Source organism: Lepidochelys kempii, chromosome 2, assembly GCF_965140265.1.
Source record: "Lepidochelys kempii isolate rLepKem1 chromosome 2, rLepKem1.hap2, whole genome shotgun sequence".
NCBI classification, from domain to species: Eukaryota; Metazoa; Chordata; order Testudines; family Cheloniidae; genus Lepidochelys; species Lepidochelys kempii.
The window spans coordinates 118,659,416-118,685,020 of NC_133257.1; the positions used below are offsets into that span (position 1 = coordinate 118,659,416).

The window sequence follows — 25,605 nt, forward strand, 5'->3', positions numbered from 1 at the left end:
AAGCCAATCAACATGAGTTTATGGAAAATAGATCCAGTCAAACTTTTTTCTCTCAAATGAGATTACATATTTGGTTGATAAAGGTAATAGAGTTCATGTAATATACTTAGACTTCAGTCAGGCATTTGATTTGATTCTGCATGACATTTTGGATTAAAAAAACTACAATATAAAATTAACATGGTACAAATTAAATGGATGAAAACTGATAAGTCTCAAAATGTAATTGTAAATGGGGAATCATCATAAAAAAAGTGTGTTTCTAATAGGGTCCTGAAGAGATTAATCCTTGACTCTATGCTATTGAACATGTTTATTAATAACCTGGAAGAAAACATAAAATTATCAGTGATAAAGTCTGCACATAACACAAAGAATGTGGGAGGGATAAAAAAATAAGGAGGACAACTAAGTGATACAGAGTCATCTGGATCATTTGACAAACTAGGCACAAGAAAACAAGGTGTGTTTTAATATGGCCAAATGTAAAATTATACATCTAGGAATGACGAATGTAGGCCACATTTCCAAGATAGGGGCCTCTATCCTGGCAATCAGCAACTCAGAAAAAAGACTTGGGAGCATGATGGAATATCAATAAAACCTGAGTTCTCAGTGCGATGCAGCGGTCAAAAGGGCAAAAGTGATCCTTGGATTTATAAACAGGAGAATATCAAGTAGGAGTAGGGAGATAATATTACCTCTGTATTTGGCACTGGTGCATCTTCTACTAGAATACTGTGTCCAGTTCTGGTGTCTATAATTCAAGGGGGATGTTGATAAATTGGAGAGGGTTGAGAGAAGAGCCATGAGAATGAGTAAAGCATTAGAAAACACACTTTACAGTGAAAAACTCAAGGAGCTCAATCTATTCAGTTTAAAAAAAGAGAAGGTTGAAGGACATTTGATCAGTCTTAGGTCATGTCTACACTACAAAATTATGTCAACCCAAATTAAGTCGGCATTCAGCCACTGCAGTTATTAAATCTCTTGTGTGTGTGCACACACTTGGCTCCTTTTGTCAGCAATGCACATCCTCACCAGGAGCACTTGAATCAACTGTATTGTCAGCGTGGGGCATTGTGGGATGGCTCCTGAAAGCCAGTAACAGTCAATGTAAGCAATGCAATATCTACACTGACACTGCACCCACCTAATTACATCGAGCATGCTTCTACGCTGCTCGGGGAAGTGGTGTTATTAAGTGGACGTAGAGAGGCACTTACGTTGGTGGGAGCCAAATTTAAGTGAAGACATTTCCACAGCTAGGTTGACGCAAGGAAGCTTACATCAACCTAACCCTGCAGCGCAGGTAGGTACCCACATGGGAACAAAAATTTGAAAATGGGCTGTTCAATCTAGCAAAAGGTATAACATGATCCAACTGCTGAAAGTTGAAGCTAGACAAGTTCAAATTAGAAATAAGGTACAAATTTTTAATTGAGGGTAATTAACCACTGGAAAAAATTTACTAAGGTTTGTGTTGGATTCTCCATCACTGGCAATTATTAAAATCAAGAATGGATGTTTTTTTAGAAGATATACTGTAATTCAAAACAGGATAAAATTCAGGGAAGCTCTTTGGCCTGTGTTATGCAGGTGGTCAGACTAGACTAGAGGATGACAACTGTCCCTGCCAGTCTCAATCTATGAACCTATGACTTTTGAATGCTTGACTCTGCAACCTAAGTAATGGTCTTTTAACATATTTTTTATAAAAAATGTAATTTCAAGATTGAGAGGGACTGAGCATGACAGACAGACTTGCATAAGGTCTCTGTTCTGAAAAGCTCACAATTCTAAAATTCACAGGCATGTCATTCTCTAAATTATACTGCAGAAGTAATGCAGTCAGACTATGTTGCTCTGCAGTAGCTTAGGGCTTGTCTACATTTGGAAATTAACTGAAATAGAATTCCAGAATAATGATTTCGGTATAAATTCTAGTGTGGACACTCATTCCACTTTGGTAATGGATTAAGCTAAATTGGGGAAGGGGGCAACTTTTCCTTTGGAATAACCATTTCAGTAAATTTCCTAGTGTAGACATACCCTTAGTAAATGTGGTTGACTTGTAGGCAACAACTTGAAATCACCCATGCTGAAAATACCAATTCCCTAGTTTTAGTGGTGTTTGAGTTATAAATATCTAATCATAAAAGGGTTTTTCGTGTTGTATTTTGAACAACACCTCTGAACTACTGCAGAGTAAACATTATAGAATAACTATGTCACAAGAGACACAGCAGTTTCAATTGCACTGAATTACTTTTTATGTTTATAATGACTAAAAAAACGTCAAATACACAGTGTCAAGGAAACTATTGTTTAAATTGTTTCCAATATGATCTCCTGAGATGTTTCTCCAACATTAGTAACATTTAGAATATTCAATATATCAGTTAAAATTTTCAGTTGACTTCCTTGAATATTAGAGATAACACACACATCTAATCTTTAACTTTCCCACTGAACTATGAATAATTAAAACAAAATATAACCAAATTTAATACAGGTAGATACTAACGCTTGGTCTACACTACCAATTTATCATAGTATCACTACGTCGCTCAAAAGCGTGGACTCCCGGTGTAAAAAGCACTATGTTGGGCTTCTCCTGTCACCACAGCTGCCGACTCTTGTGGAGGTGGAGTATCTACACCGATGGGAGAAGCTCTCCCGTCGGCATAGGTAGTGTCTTCACTAAGCACTGCAGCTGCGCTGTTGAAGCAATCTACATGTAGACAAACTCTAAGAAGACGTTAACCTTCTATATTTCCAGACACTAAGTTTCCCCAACTATTTTAGTACGTGCTTTTAAAGGCAGGGGAATGGTGCAGAGGGCTGAGCACACCTTATTATTTAGTGACTGTAATTACCTTAGTTAAATAATTGTACACTAGAAAATTATCCATATTGATAGATACAGATGTTCGGGGGGAAAAGTGCAGAACACCATCTGGGTCTTACCAAGGAAGGGAAAGGTGTATTAAACCCATAGCATGAGAAAGGGAGACAAATTTCAACCTCATTAAGAGGCAATTAAACAAATCATCTTTTCTCACTTTCTTCCAATGGGCTGAGTTATATACACATGCATGCACACACATGAATAGGGAGTAAGCATTCATTTTATAGTGCATTGTAAGAAACAATTCCAAATAAATCATATTAACATTAGATTATAGTAACAGTACACAATCAGACCTCAGTAAGCAGCAATCACAACAGTACACAATCACCACTTAAAACGTCATTTTGTAGTCACATTGCACCTTGCAATAATATCAAGGAATCATCTAAATCCATAATGCTGCCTACTAATATATGCAATTTTAAATGCTAGGATGAACAGTTTCCTTTTAATACCATACATAGCCTTTGAGGCTGTGTCAAAACATGGCAAGCATAGCTCTTGAAAATAGAACCTCATCCCTCTAAAGTTTGTTATTTTTTTTAAATTTGTAACAATTTTATGTTAACAAGCAGCCTAGTAATTAGAATAATGTTAACATGGAAGATAATATAAAGAATTTTACACAACATTAAATTGAAAGAAAAAGGCCCCAAAGAGAAGCAAGAAGAGCTATACCAGCATGCAAAATCTGTCTGTCCAAAACTCAAATATAAAACTTCATTAGCTTTCCAAAGCCAAAGTGCAAGTCACTTAAACTAAAAAATTAAACCCAGTTCAAAATATTAGAATAAAGCTTATATATATATTTTAAAGGTTTAAGTTAGTGAATATAAGAAGGAAAATAAGATGTTCAAATGCTACACATAGCAGAACATCTTATCAGCAAAAAAGAGGGCTCTATTTAAATTCAGTTTTTCAGTCAGCTGCTATCTGAAACTGAGAGGAAAATATCTGAAACCTATGTATAAAAATTCCAAAAAACGAATTCCTTCTGGAGGCATGGACCCATGCACATCCAAGAAAACAGGGTTTTAAACAGAAAGGTACAGTTATGACTAAAACTAACCTCTGACCCCAAAAGAAGCTTTGCTCACTCCACATGTAGAGCCAAATCTTGTCCTTAGTTACACCCATGTAAACTCATTGACTTGAATAAAGTTTCTTGAGTATAACACAATAGAATATGGCCTATGCCCAGCAATAAGACATAAAAACGATGTCTATTCTAATTAAAAATGAATATGTAGCACAATATGCTATGCTTTCTGTGGGACTGTGCACAGAAAATGCAACCAAAACAGATTGTGACAATCCTGTAAAGAAAAGCTCTGTGCAACTCGAAAGTATGTCTCTTTCACTAACAGAAGTTGTCCCAATAAAAGATACCTCAGCCATGTTGTCTTCCTAAAATCCTTTGGCAGACACGTCTATAACTAAAATATTAAGACCTACTTTGAACTTTTTACACTGCTTATAAAGTAAATAAGGCTAGATGCAAAAACTGAGGTGGTTAAAATTAGCTATGCAACTTAAATACTGCCGCTCACATTGCTACACGGGAAGAATTTACTCTCCTGGTCGAAATATTTCCCTTTTCAATGAGCTGAACTACCAGGTCACCTGCTAACAATGTAGATTCTTTCCTGTCTGGAAGAAATGTATTGTCATCTCCCTTAACAAATAGCACCGTATTGTTCCCAGCTGGTTTACTTATGCAATTGTGATGAGAAAATGTTTTCAAAATGATGTGCAGAAGATGTACACTTTGATTGGGGTATTACAATTTATTTCATTTGAATACACAACATAAAAATGCACACAAGTTTTTCCTCTTTCTCTTTCTTATATGATTGCTATGTGTATAGAGTGCTATATTCAAATATATTTTACACATATACACCCCTTGACTAAACCTGGATGCGTTGGATGCTGAAAGCACCTTGGCTAGTGTATGCGTCTATGAAAAATAGAGTGCTATATTCAAATATATTTTACACATATACACCCCTTAACTAAACCTGGATGCGTTGGATGCTGAAAGCACCTTGGCTAGTGTATGCGTCTATGAAAAATACAGGCTGTCTACCTACATTTTAATTCCAGAAGGGACTATTATGATCATCCAATCTGTCCTCCTGCATAACAAAGGATACAGATTTTCACCCAGTAATCCCTGCATCAAACCCACAGCCAATCTTTAAATAAAGATTTCAATCAATAGAGAATTCACCACATCCCCAGATACATTGTTCCAATGGTCAATTACCCTCTTTGTTAAACATTTTCACCATATTTCTAGTCTGAATTTGTCTACTTTCCGCTTCCAGCCACTGGATTATGTTATGCCTTTATCTGCTGTATTAAAGGGCTCTCTGGTATCAGAGATCATGTCCCCACATATAGGCCATGATCTAGTCACCTCTTAACTTTCTCTTTGTTAAGCTAAATAGATGAAGCTTCCTCTTCAGTCTTGCAGCGTAAGGCTGATTTTTCAGATTATTCTTCTAGTTCTTTTCTGAATCCTTTCCAATTTGTTGATATCCCTTTTAGATTGTGCCACCAGAACATTCTAACAATGGTCAGACTAATGCTGTAGACTGAGTAATAACATCATCTCCCCATTTCTCATTTTAAAAATCCCTACTTATGCATCCAAGGATTGCACATGAGCTCTTACCCACCACATCACATGGCAACCTCACATTCAGTTGGGTATCCATCATGACCCCTCAATTCTTTTTTCAGTTAGGGATTCCCAAATACAATCCCTCATTTTATAAGTGTGCCCTTCAATCTTGGTTCCTAGACACATGACCTTCCCTTTAGCTGTATTAAAACACACACAGTTTGATTGAGCCCATATTGCTTTTTTCTAGTTCTCTGGAACTTTCCCGAATATTTCAAGTTTTGTTAAATATCAACAATCAGAGCTTCAGAAAGCTGCTCAGTCAATTTTTAAAACTTCTGAATGCAAGCTATCTGGTCCCATAGATTTTAAAGTGTTTAACTTTAAACGAAAATATTTATTGACTACTTCTGCTTTTTCTGCATCATTGACAATTTTATCATCCCTTTCTAGCAACAGACCTACACCATTACTAGGATTTCTGTTGTTCTTGATATAGTTTTTTAAAAGCCCTCTACATTGTCCTTTACCCTAGTGGCCATGGATTTTTCATTAATTCCTTTCACTTCCCTTATCAACTGTATGCAATTCATGATGGCTAATTTATGGCCATTGTTGTCAGCTACATGTAGTTGTTATAGATTATTTTATTTTTCCATTGCTGCTTTCACTTCCCTTCTTACTCAGGGTGAAGACTTCTGTTCTGATAGCAGAATCGTGGTTTGGGGACCTCTTGTGAAGATTTTTTTTTTTAATCTCCCAATTATCATACACATTTAAAATTTAAATCAAATCAGTTTTGCCCATTGTTATTATTTTTAGCTTCTGGAAGTTGACCCTTTTTTAAAAAGTGCCAGGTATATATATATTTATTTTAAAAGTCCCAGGTTGGGACTACTTTCTCTTTGGACAAAACAAACGTAACTAGGTCATGATTACTTTTATCTAGGCAATCACTAATTTTTCGTTTAGTGATTTTTCATTAGATTTCACCTTTGTCAAAATGAGATCTAATATAGAATTACCTCGAGTAGGATGTAATACTTTTTGTGATAGAAAATCATCTAAATTTTAGAAACTCCACGGAAGTTTTACTAGTGTCTGCATAACACCTCCAGTTTGAAATACATGATAGAAAGTACAGTTTTTTCTACACATCATAACTAGTTGTTTGAAGTATGGTTCATCCTGTTTGCTAGTTTGATTTGGTAGTCTATAATGGATTCCAAACAGGACCACATCTTGTGATTTGTCAGAACACTGATCTATAAGCATGCTGGCTCCTACATTTCTGAACTGTCAATTATTCTAAAGCATGTAATGGTAGTTTTGGTATAGAACAACACCTGCTCTATTTCTGTCTTCAGGATCCTTCTTAAATAGGGTGTGTATTCAGAGATTTTAACATCCCAATCATGTGACTCCTCCCACTATGTTTCAGTAATAGCTATTGTATCAAAATTTAGTTTTAATAAATGAGCACTTGAAATTCTTAGACACCTGAGAAGTGAATACAATCATTGGTATGCAGGCAATTAAGGAATTTCGTCTCTACATCCCTTCAAACCTTGATTCTTTCCATTTATGAAACCTTGAGCCTGAATTATATTTTTGCCTGGTGTGAGACAGCAGTGACCATTTCAAGACCACAGATAAAGAAATTAATTCTGCACAACACTGGAAAGTTGTATATCACTGGAAAGCTGGATTTAACATATTTTTTAAAAATATGAACTTCAAATCACATTCTGAATACGCTTTTGCCTTTCCAACTCCATTCTTCAATTCAAACTTGATTTTACTTGCTACTATATTCTGAGAATGGTTAGAGCTAAAATTTAATAGTTGTAATCCCAGTTTTCAAATGATATAAAACAATGATAACCCGAAGCTCAAACTATCAAAATGATGCTGGAAATGAATTGGAGGGGAAATGTAAGGTGGTAATTAGAACTAATTGTTTTTAGAATGTGGATCTACCCTGAAAAGTGAGTTAAAAAAAAAAGCTGTCATAAATATAAAGGGAAGGGTAACCACCTTTCTGTAATACAGTGCTATAAAATCCCTCTGGCCAAAGGCAACATCCTGTTACCCGTAAAGGGTTAAGAAGCTCAGCTAACCTGGCTTGCACCTGACCCAAAGGACCAATAAGGGGACAGGATATTTTCAAACCTTGGGGGAAGGAAGGTTTCTGTTTTGTGCTCTTTGTTTACGGGGTTGTTCTCTCTTGGGACTGAGAGAGGCCAGACAGAAACCCATCTTCTCCAACCCATCCTAATCCAAGTCTCCAATGTTGTAACCAGTATAGGTAAGCCAGGCAAGGCAGATTAGTTTATCTTTTGTTTTATGTGAGTTTTCCCTGGTCTAAGAGGGACGTTTATTCCTGTTTTCTGTAACTTTAAGGTTTTGCCCAGAGGGGGATCCTCTGTGTTTTGAATCTGAATACCCTGTAAAGTATTTCCCATCCTGATTTTACAGAGATGATTTCTATCTCTTTTTTTTTTTTAAATAAAAGCCTTCTTTTAAGAACCTGACTGATTTTTCCATTGTTCCAAGATCCAGGGGTTAGGGTGTTTGATGATTTTGTAACCAATTGGTTAGGATATTATTCTCAAGCCTCCCCAGGAAAGGGGGTGTGTAGGGCTTGGGGGGATATTTTGGGGCAGCGGGGGGGGAAGACATCTCCAAGTGGTCTCTTTCCCTGTTCTTTGTTTAAAACGCTTGGTGGTGGCAGCATAGGGTTTAAGGACAAGGCAAAGTTTGTACCCTGGGGAAGTTTTTAACCTAAGCTGGTAAGAATAAGCTTAGGCGGTCTTTCATGCGGGTCCCCACATCTGTACCCTACAGTTCAGAGTGGGGAAGGAACCCTGACAAAAGCATCATGGGATTCCACCTTCAGTATTTATCAGTGATTTCCATATCTAAGCATGACTAGCATTTAAGTAAAAAGGTGTTTTTAAACTGCCACCATGTCCAATTCAGCTTGGGCTTGGAAAATCAAACTTGGTACTTTCCATCTTGCACATCACCAACTGTAATAGAGGCTCTATCAGGCAAACTGCACCATCCGTTACACCTGTGCAATCCAACTGTTTTCACCTTGTGTTTGCAGAGGTGTTTGAATCCATAACTGGAATACAGTAGGATTTCACAGGTCTGCAAAATTTATATTTCTGGTAATGCTCTCCAAGAGGGAAAAAATCCAGAACTTTTAATAAACTACATGATTATCATGCTTTAAACTTCATTTTCTAAAATATTTGTGGTGAATGAATATTAATTATGTGTATCTCAATAGCTTCACACAAAATTCAGAGAAATGTTAACATTTATACATCTTAGCTCTAAAAGGGTCAGAGGTCACATGAGTCCCATGTAGATGCTGAAAATTTCCCACTGTCACATGAAATACTGAAGTTATAGTGAAAAAAAATCAGACTTAAGGGGGAAAATACAAGTCCACTTCACTGGGATGTGTACCTCCTCTTGAACGTACACTGCTACTTGTGATGGCACCATCAACATGGGATTCAATGTCCTCTCAGATTTTGTTGGGAGTTAGAACTAGTTGAGGGACAAATATTTTTGTCTTAAACTTCAAATATTTTGAACAAATATTTTGTTCTTAAACTTCAACAGTTTTGGGAAACTAACCAACATTTAACTACAAAGAAAGATTTTTAAAAATCAGTGGAGATTTTTTTATCTCTTGCCAAGACAGGGGAACATTTTGGTGAAATTAGGATAAATGCATCCAGGATCCATTAATTTTTCAGCAAGTTTCAGCACCACCAGCACTACTCAACTACATTCATCCACTAATATCACCCAGAGTCTCCAGGACCATGCCAGCAGTGGATAGAAGGGTGGATCATCCTGTACCAGATGAGTGAAATAGAAGGCATGGGCATTTGCCTTCATGGCAAATACCTAATTTCTCAAGGCAGAGGGGGAGGAGGCATTTCTGTTGTGGCTTGTGCTTGTGGTATAATCTCCTTGCATGTGACCCACTCAGTCTGCCTCTGTACACATGCATACATACACCATATTATTATTATGAACGTGACTGGTAGCACTGCCTATTATTAAGGTTGCCCTAGACTTTCCATTATTAGACCCTGTTTTCAGTTGCTGATAACTTTAACTATTTGGACTGAGACATTCCAGGCTGGGCATCTACATCGGACTGATTTGAGGGAGGAAAATTCAGACAAAGTAGCTCAGCTACTTCCAAGAATGAGTCTGAGGAAAAATATATTGTTTTGTTCTGGTGAGGTTTTCTTTGAAAAGCTCTAGTAACCCCAAGCATTGGAACAGGAACTTGAAATTTGGCAGTGGGATGGCCTGTGAAGCAAGGATGTACCTTTTGCCATCCCTTTGAAACTCCACCCAAATTTGGCCAAGTTATTTTCTGAAAAACTGCAATTTGCATTTGCTCCATCGAGACTTGATAAAGCTTTGTAGCTTCATTTCCCATAGATTCCAACCGCACCAAGCAGGCACCAACCAATGGCTGTAGAAGGCCTAACAGGACTTTCCCTATAATTACAGTTTCCTGAATACATCAGGGCAAGTCCAAGCCCAAAAAATGAGATCAGGGAGCCTCTCTCTCTTGTGCTCTCAATGACCTCCTCCTGCTGATGACCAGGTAGCATGGAGGAGGTAGCTGCCTGAATCAACTGCAGAGAAGACAAGAGTCAGGCCTGAATTGGGGGACAGGGAGCGGAAGGGGGAGAACTGGCTGGGCAAGGAAACCGGGACAAGAAGCCAGGAAGGGGTGGATTCACTATGTGCAAATTAGCAAGGTTTTACTATATTATACTTGATAACAAACAGGTTTTAGGTGTATGGTTTTGAAAACATATGAAATAGTAGGTCTTTAGTATCACTATTTTTCTGCAGTCATGGACATAAACTGCCAAAGCAAACAACTTCTTGATGCACTGACATCCATGTTTCAACAATCTTTCTGTCAACAGTGTGACAAAGCTCTGTCCTTGCCTCCGTGGGTCCCGCATTTCCTGGCAGATTTCTCTAGCCTCAGAGGCTCACTGTGACCCCCCACGTAACCCTTCTTTCTCTAGAGACAAGGGTCACAGTCTACTGAGCCATTTTCATCATAAAACAGCAAGGGAGGGGAGGAGAAGTTATCCTTCCTTGCACAGTCTCTGTTGTCTCCCAGTCTCAGTGATTAATCAGGGGGCAAAGGTGGTGGGGGGAGCCCGGGCCCACCCTCTACTCCGGACTCCAGCCCAGGGACCCTAATAGTATCAGCTATGGTAGCTGACCTTATAGAAACATAACATGTACAATTCCCTGGGCTACTTCCCCCCCCCAGCAGCCCTCCCTTCCTCAAGCTCCACTTCACCCTTACCTCAGGGCCTCCTTCCTTGTGCCTGATATGGTGTGTCCTACTCAGTTTCCCCAAGAGCGCAACTTCCTCCCACAGCTCCTGACATGCATACCTACCTGACTAACTGGGATGCTTTTAACTAGTTTCAGACAGTCCCTGATTGGCTTCAGGTGTCCCAATCAACTAGCATTCTCCCTGCCTTCTGGAAAGTTCTTAATTGGCCCCAGGTGTCTTAATTGACCTGGAGCAGCTTCCATTTCACTTAACCTGATACCAGGGATTTGTTTAGCCTGGAACGAATATATCTATCTCCCACTACTTTTCTATAGCCATCTGGCCTTGCCCCGTCACAACAGCCTTACAACACCACGTCCCAAAGAAAAGTCCTTCAACTCTTGAATTTATACCTTATCTCTTAGAATCAAATATTTTGTTAAGAAACTGAAGCCAAATAAGAGCATACCTTGAGAGATAAAATGAGCCCAACATGACAGAGAACAAAATAAAACAAAATCCTGCAATATGAAGTAAAAGGCTATCTTTCTGACATAAGTTTTGCCAAGAGACGTTTCTTCTTATATGAATAAAATAAATTTTTATGATCCTTCAGAACAAAAAGATAATTATTGGTAATTTGTACCTTGGAATGCAATTCCCTTGTTCATATTGATCATCTGTAATTTGGATAAAAATACAGCTTTTCAACATATTTATGCTGAAACCATGCCTCCAGAAAACCAGAAGATGTTAAACTAGCTGTGGGCTTCTAAAAATTTTGTCTTATCCAAGTATTTCCCATACTACACAAAAAAAAAGCATACAATGAACCATGAGGATGAAAATTTCACAGCATCTAGTTTGTTTTGTTTTTAAAACATGTTTCCAATCAGAGATCAAATTCTTTCCTGATCAGTGATCCAAGACAAGCACTTGAAAAAACACACTGGCCTGAAAACATTTGTACTGGTCTGCCAACGTATTCCAAGTCCTAGCATCTGTATGGCAAATAAATAAATAAATAAATGACGTGACTTTTTTCTTTTTAAAACCCGAACTGTAACAAACAAGGTTAATTTTTCATTTACCATTGTAGGGTAAGGAAGACTAATATACTGAAATATAAATAATAAAATTAACTGAAGTTTATGGTTATCTACTACAGTGGTTGACAGTTTCAAATACCCAGTAATAGATTCTGGAATTCATTACTACAATTTGTTTTACTGTAACACCATGACCTTTCTCTCTCATTTTCTGATAGATATTTGTATGTTCTACATCAAAAGTCTGGTCATACAAGACAGCTAGATCTTATTTTGCTATACGGATCGCATATACTAATCTCGTCTCAGTTGCAAATTTTACAAGTCTTCACTGGGATTGTGAAGCTCTGCCCCTGAGTAGACCACTGGCAGGGAATGAACCTAGAACATCTGCATCTAAAAGCATGAACCTCTACTGCTTCAGCTAAAAGAGCAAGAATGAAATCCTGGTTCCACTGAAGTCAATGACAAGAAACCCAATGACTTCATTAGATCCAGAATTTTATCCCAGATCTATTAGCTCAGAGGCAGTAATAGACACAAAAACCTGTATGTGGTCTAGTTTAGAGGTGGACAAGCGTTGTTAGTATTGAATACAATTGTGCAAATTTAACTGCAGGCAGAATCAGCTTCTGCAGTTGGATGTAGTTAACAATTCTAACGAGCAGCAGGCCAGAATAGAATCCCTCTCACTCTCTTGCAGCTGTTTTGACTCTGTAAGGCTAACTGGAGGAAAAGTTATTCCTGCCACTAAAGCAAGCAGCTATTACTTCATTAGACAACATATCTATTATGAAGGTTTTAATCATTATATTAACTTATGTAACTACTTTTCATAGGGGAACCACACTTTTAAAAACAAACAAAACACACATCTAAACCACAGAACCTTGTTTCACTACTGTCAGCACATTACAACTTCAGAGTCTTTATTTTTTAAACATTTTTATAATTTAGGCTTAATGTCAACTGAAATGCATACCTATATAATATTTTTATGGACAAATTCTTGCTGAGATAAAACACCTTTTATAAGATATTTGAGTAACTGGACTTTAAATCATGACACTCTCTACAAAAGCCAAATCTGAAATATGCCATAAAATAAGTGATTTACACAAGCTAGTCTTATTCCAGAAAACCACCCCTTGTATAACTGTTAATTACCAAAATAGTAAAAAGAATTTACCTTGTTTGCAAAACAAACAAACAAAACAAAATAAAATACACAACTCTGGACACCAGAAGCATAAAAGAAGTCCTGGTTAAAAAAATTAGTGTTTCCCCCATACAATATTTCAGAATAGTCTCGAGAAAAACTTAAATGGTCTCAATGTGTGTCTCAAAAGCAGGGAAATCTGGAAGTTAAGATGTTTCTTATTTTGAGTTTTGTTTGTTTGTTTTTTAAAAGGGACTGCATAGCTGTGTACTGTGTAAATGTGGCTGGGCCACTCAAATTCAAAGCAACATGGCCTTGAGGCAAGGAGAACCCTGACAGTCATTAACCCATTTTATCATTATATTTTATACAACAGGTTTTAAAATGTACAAAGTGTCACTGAAACATCACAAACAAATTGATAGTTACAGTAATTACTTTGTTTCATTATTCAAGAGAACAAGTAGACAGTTAAACAAGTATTGAGTGAATATGCAAGTGGTTTTCTTTCACATTTTATACTAACAAAATGGCTACAAAAATCATTAAAAACAGAAACCTACCTTAGGTTAAGAGAATGATTTTCATTAATATCCATAAATCCATCTTTACAAACATCTAATGCAAAAGATCTATAGTAGATCACCGCTAAAGAGGCACATGCAAGTCTATTGAGGATGTTTACCAAAACGGTAATTACTCTTGTCTTCATAGCGTATTGGACCAACCTGCATTAGAAAGTCTTATGCTAGTTTTGTTTTTCTATTAATATTGACAACAGATCAAAGAGCTTAGTTTTAAAGAATACCAAATTGTTCTGTAAATATTAGGAAAAGTCCATCAAGAAAAAAAATTACACACTAAATTAAGTGTTATGGCCACTGAAACGACATTTGATCATGAAAGATACATAAATGACTAACAATATTCTAGGTCAAGATAAAGTGTGAACAAAATGTAAGACTATATACCAAAGGGAAACACTGACATCTTTAGTATTAATTAGTGCAAAAAAAAAAGTTTAGTGATATTTTACACAGTAAAGGCAACAAGCTATTCAACAAGATTTATATGCAACAGCAAGTGCCAAGCGAACAGGGGGAGGAGGGAGTGATAATAGAACTGACCTATAAAAAAGGAGATATGAGTGAGAGCAAGAATCACAGAGGAATCATCAGATTGAGTATTCCAGGAAAAAGCATTCATTCCCCTCTGCAACGTCCTGGTGAAGAGGTATGTGGAAGCAGTGCTTACAGAGGAATGGGTAGGATTCAGACCAGAATGAAGTACAACAAATCAGCTATTTTTGATAAGACAGTCATTGGAGAAATATACAGAACACAACCAAACCTATTACAACAATTCTATAAGACTTCAAACAGGCTTTTGATAGCATTTTGTAGAAAGGGTAATGGCAAATCTTAAGATTGTATGGCATCCCAGAACTGAAATTGATCAAGTCAATAGAAAACATCTGCAGCAAGACCAGGAGCGTGGCAAGAGAAAACAAGAAGCTGAAGGATTAGTTCAGAATGACAGCAAGGAGTGAGATAAGGATGTATATTATCGCCAGATTTGTTCCACTTGATACTGGAAGCAGTACTGTCTGTAGCACTGAGAGATGAAACAAGAAGAGTCAGGCTAGGAGGAAGAACAGTGAATAACCTTAGATTCACAGATGATATTAACCTCATAGCATTGACCAAGGAGGATTTACAGAGAATAACCTCATTCAGACCCACCGTCACTGCTGAGTTGATGGACAGGAATCAAAGAAAGAGAAAGAAGAGAAAAAGTGACAGTTAAGGTTGCGGCAAGACACATCTATTCACCCAAAATCTTAAAAGCACAGAAAATAAGAAGTTAAGGGGAAAGATTTGTGCATTTCTTTCCACCCTCATATTATTGGCAGTGTGGTAGGCACCATGCCAACACTCCATAATGCTTTCACTTCCATCTTGACAAGATACCCAAAAGCAATGTACAAACTCCACCCACCCCGCAACTCATCAAATTTGCATGCTAACACAAAACCTTAAGAGTGACCTCATAAGCTTTTATATCAACAGATCAGCACATCTGAGTGCCACACATTCAGAAAGTTATTTTGTCTTTACACTGTTGAGGTAAATCTTAATGTTTTGTTTGAGTGCAAATCTGCTGAGGTTTGGGTATGTTGTGCTTTTGCATATCTATTTAAGATGGAAGTGAAAGTCTTAAGAAGCCTTGGAGTGTATCATCAACAGTGCTGCAGGCAATTGGAGGGGTGGAAAGGAACACACAAGTCTTTCCCCTTCACTTAAAAGCATGGAAATAAGTTTAGTGAAGATGAGGCATGTCCAGCCAGAACCTTAACTATCACTGAACATTGGGGCGTGGGGGGGGGGGGGGGGTTTCCACTCCTAATTTCCTAGGTTGTTTGGTTTTAGGTACACCTTTGGTGTATCTCAGACGATAGCTCCCAAGGGTCAGGGAAAAGCAGTGCTGCATCTGTCTCGTAATCAGAGAAAGAAACTGAGCTGCTGACGCTGCTCCTGACTACGTCAACCCTCCTGAAGACCGTGCGAGGACGTGATGTGCTTTAGTAAATTGTGTGTGTCTAATATTTTATTCTTATTGAAGAGTTAATGCAAGTAAGGATAGCCAGAGCAACTGTCCATGATAAAATAACCTATCAGCTGGAATGAACTTCTGTGAAGAGTCTATGTAATCCGCAAGCGTCATGGCCACCATCTTGGCCAACACTGAACCAATGACCTCCAGAACAAAAAACATGGTGTCCTTACAACTTGAGCTAAATAGCATGGGCAGTCACAGGCTCATATCCTTTGTGGACTGGACACAAAAAGGGGCACATAACACACACTAGGGGGTTACCAAAGGAAAATGTGTGACAAATTAATAAAATGTGTACTTTGGCTATTCACATCATGTACAGATTAACATGGTTTTAAAATGTTTTTTCCATTTTGTGATTCACATGCAACTATACCATCCTCCCACAGAGTAACAGAAGGATTTGAATCCCTTGACCTTCAGAATCCTACCTTAGGCCCTTACTCTTTGAGCCACAGAAGTAATTGCTAGTGTCTTTCTAAGCTAGCTACTTGAGAGCATGGCACACTTTCACAGTGGGTTGCAAAACTATTTAGTAGCCAGCAGTAGAATACTGGGGAACAGGAATCCTAGATTCCATCCTTTGTTCTCAGAGGAGTGTGAATCATAGTGGTTAGAGATTGGATAACCCAAACTGTTTTAGCCACTGTGAGGTGCAGTAGATAAGATGCAGGTTTGTCATATTAGAGATGTTACTGTATGCACAGAACCCACATTGTGTAAGTTCTTTGTTAACTTACTTTAAAAAATGGGAGGGAGCAGTGGCTCTTCCCTAACTATTTTCTAGGTTGGCTGTCTCAGTAAGGTAGTTAACCACACGAGAATTTAAACAGCACTTAGAAGTGAGATTTGAACACACTGTGTCTTCTTTGCAAGCTTGGGAATTGTTCCTTTAGGCCAGTGGTCCCAAACTTGTTCCGCCGCTTGTGCGGGGAAAGCCCCTGGTGGGCCGGGCCGGTTTTTATTTACCTGCCGCGCCCACAAGTTCGGCCGATTGTGGCTCCCAGTGGCCGCAGTTCGCTGCTCCAGGTGAATGGAAACTGCTGGAAGCGGCGCAGGCCGAGGGACATATTGGCCGCTGCTTCCAGCAGCTCCCATTGGCCTGGAGCAGCGAACCATGGCCACTGGGAGCCGCAATCGGACGAACCTGCGGATGCGGCAGGTAAACAAACTGGCCCGGCCCACCAGGGCCTTTCCCTGCACAAGCAGCGGAACAAGTTTAGGAACCACTGCTTTAGGCTACATGGGATTCTGATTAGTTGGAGAATGGGAAAGCAAGTCTCTGCCCCTCTTCGAAGTGAGAAACAGCAATTCCACCACAGCACATTTGTTGTCAAATAACATTTGACTGGTCTGCCTTGGTGCATCAATTTGCCATTATGGATAAAAGGTTGTAAACCACTTTACAGACAAACAAAACCTAACTGATATTCTAGGAATCAGCACATGTGGAGAAACAATGTGGCCAAAGGACAGGTGCCAGAATACTTTATACTGCTTGCTAGAGAAAAAAGAGACACACTCCACTGGGGGGGGGGGGGAGGAGGGGGAGGAGAGGGTCACCCAAATAGGGGATTGTAACTCATTCTCAGTATCAATTCATTTTTCATCAAACCACCAAGAAAAATATGTCAGTAGTACTCAAAGTTTATATTGTGTGTTTTGGTTTTTGCCATTTCCGTGACATTTTTTAATAAAATAAGAGGTTTAAATTTCTTAATAAAACAGATCAACTTGGACTATGGTTTAGATACCAATACACCACAATATACGGAAAGATCCATGTGTTGGAGTAGATATTTCCCATCCAGGAGAAAATTTTTAAAAAGTACTATTTCAAAAATAAGCATATGAGCAGTAGTCCTCTGTAGTCCAAGTATATTTTATGTGTAGGACAAAAATTGTATGCACAGTGTGTGATTTTTCAGAGATTTTAAGGCTAAAAGTGATATAGTCTGACCTCTTATATAACACAGGCCACAGAATTTCATCCATTTACTCATGTAATGAGCCCCAACTTGTGATTTCACTAAGCCTGTGCAGATTTTTACATTTTTTTTGAGATTACATATTGTCTTTTGAAGTGAAGTCTTACATATGTTCAAGAAATATATTAAGGATGAAAATATAATTTTTAAAGGCTCCTGAGTATCTTTCCTTACTGTCAGGTTTCAGAGTAACAGCCGCGTTAGTCTGTATTCGCAAAAAGAAAAGGAGTACTTGTGGCACCGTAGAGACTAACCAATTTATTTGAGCATAAGCTTTCGTGAGCTACAGCTCACTTCATCGGATGCATCTGTGCATGCTGTAGCTCACGAAAGCTTATGCTCAAATAAATTGGTAAGTCTCTACGGTGCCACAAGTACTCCTTTTCTTTTTTCTTTCTCCTTACTATAAGCATATGAAAGTCAGTCTGAAAATGTGGACTGCAATGGCTGAAACATGTAAAGCTTTAATATTTTTAATGGAAAAAGACTTGATAGATGTTAAGTCATATGATGATCAGGTTTATGAACAATGACAAAGTGAAATACAAAATGAAAAGCAGTAATGTTACCCATTGGCTAAATTCAGGTGGATTTGGTTTCCGCTGCTTCCTGATAAAACCCAAAATCATTGACTTAACAAAAGCAAAATCAGACCTGGACCATGTTTACTCATTAAGAGAAATTCATCCAATGGGACAAGTCAAAAGCTGTAACATCAACAGAAATGTTTATAGGCAGAATGGAAACACTTTGTATCTAATCACACTACAGTCTCCAAAAGCCACAAAATAACTCACATCACTTCCACTGCACAAAGTCCACTGCACTAAAATTTAGAAATGAGTGTTTTCCAAACCCATTGCAGCAAGTTTTTTGGGTTTTGTTGTTTTTTTTTTGGGGGGGGGGGGGGCGAACTGCCTACTAAATGCCAGACTTTTTGTTGTTGTTGTTAAGCTAGCTGTTAATGTGCAGTTGTACCCAGAAACATTTAAACGGGATAACCTTCATGATTCCAACACAAATCTCTCACACCACCAACTATTTAGTATTATTTTAATCCCAATCACCACTACAGAGCTCTGCCAGAAGAGGTTAGGCAAACCACTACAAAGTACTTGCAACTTGCTTTGCAGTTGAGCTGTCTGTATAATTTGGGATCACCAGTTCCCCTGCTGATCCAACAAAAACTATTGATTATCATCTTGCAATAGGGAGGTGCCAGCAAAGCAATGAAAGTTGGTCAAGGTCTTTCATAAACACAGAAGAAAAGAGAGTGAAATAAACCAAACTGCAGGAGAAACTAATCCTAATCTTTGCTTAAATAGCTGTTAAGTATGCACAGGAGTTTCTAAAAGGGGAGTGCACTGGGGGGTACGGGGCAGGGGAGATGCCATAAAAAAGAGCAAGTCAAACCCTTACATGTGGACAAATTTGGGAAAAAGTGAGAGGGACCTTTCTGTCACTTGTCTTGTCCACCAACTGCCTCAGGTCCATCACCAACTGTAACATCACTTGAAAAATTAGGTAAGGCATTTAGAAGGAAAAACACTCACTTGTCACAATCATGGATATACAGTCAAGATCACATCTTTAGGTTATCGTCCAGAAGAGAAGAGAAAAAAATAAAGCAAAAAAACAAAACAAAACAACTGATCTCTGATGTCTCTCCACAATGAATCTTTCAGATTTTCTTCTGATCTTGCATTCTTTCTTGAGCAATTAGTTACCATTAAAAAGGCCCCTATAAAAGCTCATGAACTAATAATAGATAGGATCCACAGCTTGTCCAAAGTATTCTTCCAAAGTTTTGGGGTCTTTCAAGTTGTCTGCATTTGAATTACAAATCTTGACCTATAACCATGCTTCCTGTCTCAAGAGAAAATATCCTTAATAACAAGAGTTTAAAAAAAAATCCTCCAATACAGTGACTGAATGGTCAGTGCTTCTGAATTTTTAATTTTACTTGCAACAAAATTCTCAATTCAGGTTTCTATTTTAGAAGGACTGGGGTCTTTTGACACTAGCATGTTTAACTGTCATTGTTAGACTGATTAACATTTTCAGATATTTGATTATATCTCTTGATCAAAACACATGATTAGACTGGAAAAACAGGGCTGTAATCACACTTGATAGGGCATGACTTTGGACTGCATATTACTGAATGCAAAGAATCATATAGCACCTTAGTTAAAAGACAACTCACAAAAGAACAAAAAACAAAAACTAGAAGCAGAGTTAGAAGTACTCAGTCTATACAGTTGTAGTTTAATGAGTTCCAGTTACCTATAAAAACATTCAACATCTCATGTCTTCTAATGGTTCAGCATCAGGCACTGATGGCACAGCCATGCAAATTCGTCCTCCAGAAGAAACTTGGCAAGGTTGGACAGCAATTTTGGTTTTAAATTACAAAAATCAGTGACAGTTTGTCCATTTATAAATCATACAAGCTTTAAAATAAAAGTTTAGTTGCCTTATGCATACTCTTCACTTGGATAATTAAAGAATTAATTTTATTTTTAGATTAAGAATGATAAAAAGTAATCCATGACAATATGGTCCAACCACTTTTGGTGTTTTGAAAAAAACAGGCTTTTGAGTAACAGGTGGAATAACTAGACTGCTCAGAGGACTGGCAATGAGATATAGAGTTGTTCACTTAAGTCATCATTTCAAAAACACTGCCAAGTGACCAAAATGCATTACTATCATAGTGGAGCTCAGTGGCCCACTTGGTATGAATTTGTAGACCGAATGCAATTCCTAGTAAAACAGGATGGAGGGAGCGGGGGAGATTGGTTGATTTTGACACCTACAAAACTGGTATTCTATATGACAGTCTCAAACATCAGATATTGGTATCAGACAGGATACCAGATTAGAAATGCTTATGCTCCAAAGAGGACAAATACTGTAATGAGAACAGAGTCTAAGGGCCCAATTCCTCAAATCCGTTTACCAGCAGAACATCCACCAAAATCAATGCAAGTTTTGCACCTAGAGGATTTCCCAAATCGATCCCCAAATGTATCTTCTTACTTCTAGAAATGACCCCTTCAAGACTCAGTTGAGCCACATTAATAAGGTGGAAAAACTTGTAAAAGCGATTAGCTATGATTTATCTGACTTGGGAATAGAGGCCTTTGGTTTTCTGGTCCACCAATTCAGCACCACGAAAGCCCACTTATAAATTTAAGCGTACACAGGATACTTTTCATTGGTTTATGTGTGTCTATTCTTCCATCATTGCATGTATGTAATTCCATTAATGGGCGATTTTTATACACGCACCAGTAGAAGAGGAAAAAAAAAAGTCTCTGTGCACTCTTCTACAACTGAATCTTAAAGACACAAAATTCCAACCACCGGGTACAAATAGTCTTTTCTTTTTTTTTTAAATCTGCCTTAAAATGCATTTTCCCAAGAGACAAAACCCTTGCTGGCTCAGGCGAATACATATTTATCAAAGAAATCAGAATGGATCCAGAATAATGACTGTTCTACACTCCCAAGGATGGCTTCTTGTAAAAATAAAAACAAGGAAGTTACATCCAAGAGAAACCATAATGCTTTTCAATTAAGGTTAAGGATGTGAAATTGAGGCATCAAAAGACAGGAAATTCAAAGTTAAGGCTATCTCAGTCTCATCTCATCCCCTCCTTACCCCAAGACCCCAACTCATGCCCTGACTGCTCCCTTCAAGCACTTCTCAACAACCTGGTGATTGATGGTGTGTCAGAGCCTTAACTTTGGCTCTCATGGCTTCTCTTACAACCTTTAACCTTCTTGTTCTAGCGTGTGAGGATGAGCAGTTTAAATTTTAATATTTTGCATCACCTGAGCTTGCTGCATGGCCAAGGCACAGGGTGGTACTTTGATACACACACATACGGAAACTCCCTCCGCCCCCAACACATGCCACAACTCGGCTTTGCCCACATTTTTGCACACTACCAAGCGGCACACTTTTGTGTTGCACTCTAAACAGGGCGCTGCTGTCAGCGCTACTCCCCACCATCCAGCAACACCCCCCGCTGGAGTCAAAGTGTTGTTGGGGGAGCACAGGCCAATGGCAACACTCTACCGTCTCCTCCTTTCAGTCATATTTCCGTCCTCCTCCAGCAAAACTGGGGAGGAAGGGGGGGGGCACCAGGCACCGCGGCTTGGGAGCCCCGCACCCGCCGGGCCCTGCAGAGAAGGGGCAGCAGCAGGAGCAAGTGTGGTGACAAGCCTGCAATGTTTCAAACAGCCCCGAAAGAAGGGCGGGGGGTCGGGCAGTGTGTGCACGGGCGGGGGCGGGGGGGGGGCAGGGCTGGTGCTCTGGGTCATTACCTCGTAGAGTTCCTCGGAAGCCATGCTGGGGAGTCTCACAAGGTGGAGTTGGGGGCTGGTTTGGAGATACTTTGTTTCAGTTGGTGTCTGTGTGGCCTCCCTCCTCCTCCTCCTCCTCCTCCTTCTTCCTCCTCCTCCTCCTCCTGCGCGCTGCTGCCTCTCGCTCCCCGGTGCAACTGGCCGCCGCTCCCCGCACGAAATGCCAGCGCTGCGGCGGCGGCGGCGGGGGCTGCGCGCAGAGCAGCTGCGCAACTCGCTCGCGCACTCACCCGCTCGCTCGCGCGCGCACACACACACTCACCCCACACTCACCCTCGCCCACACGGCGGCTCCCCGTACCCCCACCCCTCTGTCCCCGGCTCGCTCCCCAGGATCACTAATCGAGCGCAGAGAGAGCGCCACACGCAACCCGCTCCGGCTCGACTTCAGCCGCCTCTCGCACCATCCTCCTCCTCCTCCTCCTCCTTCCCCCGCTTTGATCTCCCATTGTCTGCGCGGCGGAGGGCACCGCGAGGCGGCGGCGGCGGCGGCGGGCCAGCCCGCGCGAGCTCCCTGGCCGGGCGCGGCGCAGGCTGGCACAGCGGCCATGGGGCTGGCTGGCCGCGCGCGTTGAGGCGCCCGCCTGGCTCCAGCCCTGGAAAGAGCGTGTGTCCCGCTGGGGCGGAAGGGACGGGCCGCCCGGGCAAGGGGCCGCCACACTCCGCCAGCCTGGGAGGAGAGGCAAAGCCATGGGGCGAGTCCCAGTGCTCACAGGAGATGGGGCCTGCTAAACCCTCACCGCCTCCTGTCCCCACCGGGATCCCCATCCACCTACTCATCATTCATCTGCTCCTCCCTCCCATCCCCACCATGGTCGCCATCCACCAACTCTTCATGCTCCTGTTTCTCCTACCCATCCCCACGAGGATCCCCATCCACCTACTCATCAACCTCCTGTTCCTCCCACCAGGGATCCCCAGCCACTTACTAATAATCCTTCTGCTCCTTCTACCCATCCCCACCATAATCCCCATCCACCTACTCTTCTTACTACTGCTCCTCCTTCCCATCCCCAACTATGATCCCCATTTACCTCCTCCTCCTCCTTCTCCTCTTTCTACCCATCCCCACCAGGATCCCCACTCACCTATTCCACTTCCTTCTGTTTCTCCTACCCATCCCCACCAGGATCCCCATCCACCTTCTCATCATCATCCTGCTCCTCCTACCCATCCCCAACAATGATCCCCATCTACCTCCTCCTACTCTTCCCATCTATACCCACCGTGATCCCCAGCCACCTATTTCACATCCTACTCATCCCCACCATGATACCCATCCACCTATTCATCATCCCTCTGCTCTTCCTACCCATTCCCACCATGATCCCATCCACATACTCATCATCCTTCTGGTCCTCCCTCCCATCCATAACATGATCCCCGTTCACCTACTCATCCTCCTCCTGTTCCTCCTACCCATCCCCACCATGATTCCCATCCACCTACTCCTCATCCTCCTGCAACGCCTACTCATCCCTACCATGATCCCCATCCACCAACTCTTCTTGCTCTGGTTTCTCCTACCCATCCCCACCAGGATCCCCAGCCACCTACTCCTCTTCCTACTGCTCCTCCTACCCATCCCCAACCATGACCCTCATCTACCTACTCCTCCTCCTCTTCCTACCCATGTCCACCAGGATCCCCATCCACCAGCTCTTCATCCTCCTGCTCCTCCTACCCATCCCCATCGTGATCCCCATCCACCTTCTCATCATCTTCCTGCTCCTTCTACTTATCCCCACTGAGCTCTGCATCCTCCTACTCATCATCCTCCTGCTCCACCTACCCATCCCCACCAGGATCCCCATCCATCTACTCCTCCTTCTCCTGCTCCTCCTACCCATCCCCAACAATGATACCCATCTACCGCCTTCTACTCTTCCTACCTATGCCCACCGTGATCCCCAGCCACCTATTCCACATCCTACTCATCCCCACCATGATCCCCATCCATCTACTCATCATTCTCCCACTCGTCCCCACAGTGCTCCCCATCCACCTACTCCTCATTATTCTCGCACTGTAAAAAACAAAAATTGTATTTTTCAATTCACCTCAAACAAGTACTGAAGTGCAATCTCTTTATCGTGAAAGTGTACCTTACAAATGTAGATTGTTTTTGTTTACAGAACTGCACCCAAAAACAAAACAGTATAAAACTTTAGAGCCTACAAGTCCACTCAGTCCTACTTCTTATTCTGCCAATCGCTAAGACAAACAAGTTTGTTTACATTGACAGGCAACAATGCTGCCTGCTTCTTATTTACACCTGAAAGTGAGGACAGGCATTCACATGGCACTTTTGTAGCTGGTGTTGCAAGGTATTTAGATGCCCGATATGCTAAACATCTGTATGCCCCTTCATGTTTTGGCCACTATCCAAGACAAATGCTTTCATGCCGATGATGCTCGTAAAAAAAATAATGTGTCAATTAAATTTCTGACTGTACTCCTTGGGGGGAGACTTGTATGTATCCTGCTCTGTTTTACCCACATTCTACATGTATTTCATGTAATAGCAGACTCAGATGATGACCCAGCACATGTTCGTTTTAAGAACACTTTCACAGTAGATTTGACAAAACGCAAAGAAGGTACCAATGTGAGATTTCTGAAAATAGCTACAGCGCTTGACCCAAGGTTTAAGAATCTGAAGCGCTGTCCAAAATTTGAGAGGGATGAGGTGTAGAGCATGTTTTCAGAAGTCTTAAAAGAGCAACACGCTGATGCGGAAACTACAGAACCCAAACCACCAAAAAAAGAAAATCAACCTTCTGCTGGTGGCATCTGATTCTGCTGATGAAAATGAACATGCTTCAGTCTGAAGTGTTTTGGATCGTTATCAAGCGGAACCCATCATCAGCATGGACGCACGTCCTCTGGAATGGTGGTTGAAGCATGAAGGGACATATGAATCTTTAGCACATCTGGCATGTAAATATCTTGCAACGCCAGCTACAACAGTGCCATGCTAACCCCTGTTCTCACTTTCAGGTGACGTAGACAAGAAGCAGGTAGCATTATCTCCTGCAAATTGTAACCAACCTTGTTTGTCTGAAAGATTGGCTGATCAAGAAGTAGGACTGAATGGACTTGTAGGCTCTAAAGTTTTACATTCTTTTATTTTTGAATGCAGTTTTTTTTGTACAGAATTCTACATTTGTAAGTTCAACTTTCATGATAAAGAGATTGCACTACAGTACTTGTCTGAGGTGAATTGAAAAATACAATTTTTTTGTTTTTTTACAGTGCAAATATTTGTAAAAAAATAAATATAAAGTGAGGACTGTGCACTTTGTATTCTTTGTTGTAATTGAAAGTAATATATTTGAAAATGTAGTAAACATCCAAAAATATTTAAAATGGTATTCTATTGTTAACAGTGTGATTAATCTCAATTAATGTTTTTAATCGCTTGACAGCCCTACCTCCTACCCATCTCCACCATAATCCCCATCCACCTGCTTATCATCCTGGTCCTCCTATCCATCCTCACCATGCTCCCCATTCACCTACTCATCATC

At 40.3% G+C, this 25,605-nt stretch overlaps 1 protein-coding gene across 2 annotated transcripts in view; it reads right to left on the reverse strand.

The window, feature by feature from the left end:
- The window catches only part of CDYL (chromodomain Y like), a 191,945-nt gene extending 169,610 nt beyond the window's left edge, over nucleotides 1–22,335 (reverse strand). For both annotated transcript variants that reach the window (XM_073332144.1, XM_073332143.1), the window contains exon 1: nucleotides 22,038–22,335. In XM_073332144.1, coding sequence (XP_073188245.1) covers nucleotides 22,038–22,061 — 24 coding nt within the window. In that variant the 5' untranslated portion in view covers nucleotides 22,062–22,335. The remainder of the gene's footprint in view (nucleotides 1–22,037) is intronic.
- Between the last annotated feature and the right edge of the window lie 3,270 nt (nucleotides 22,336–25,605).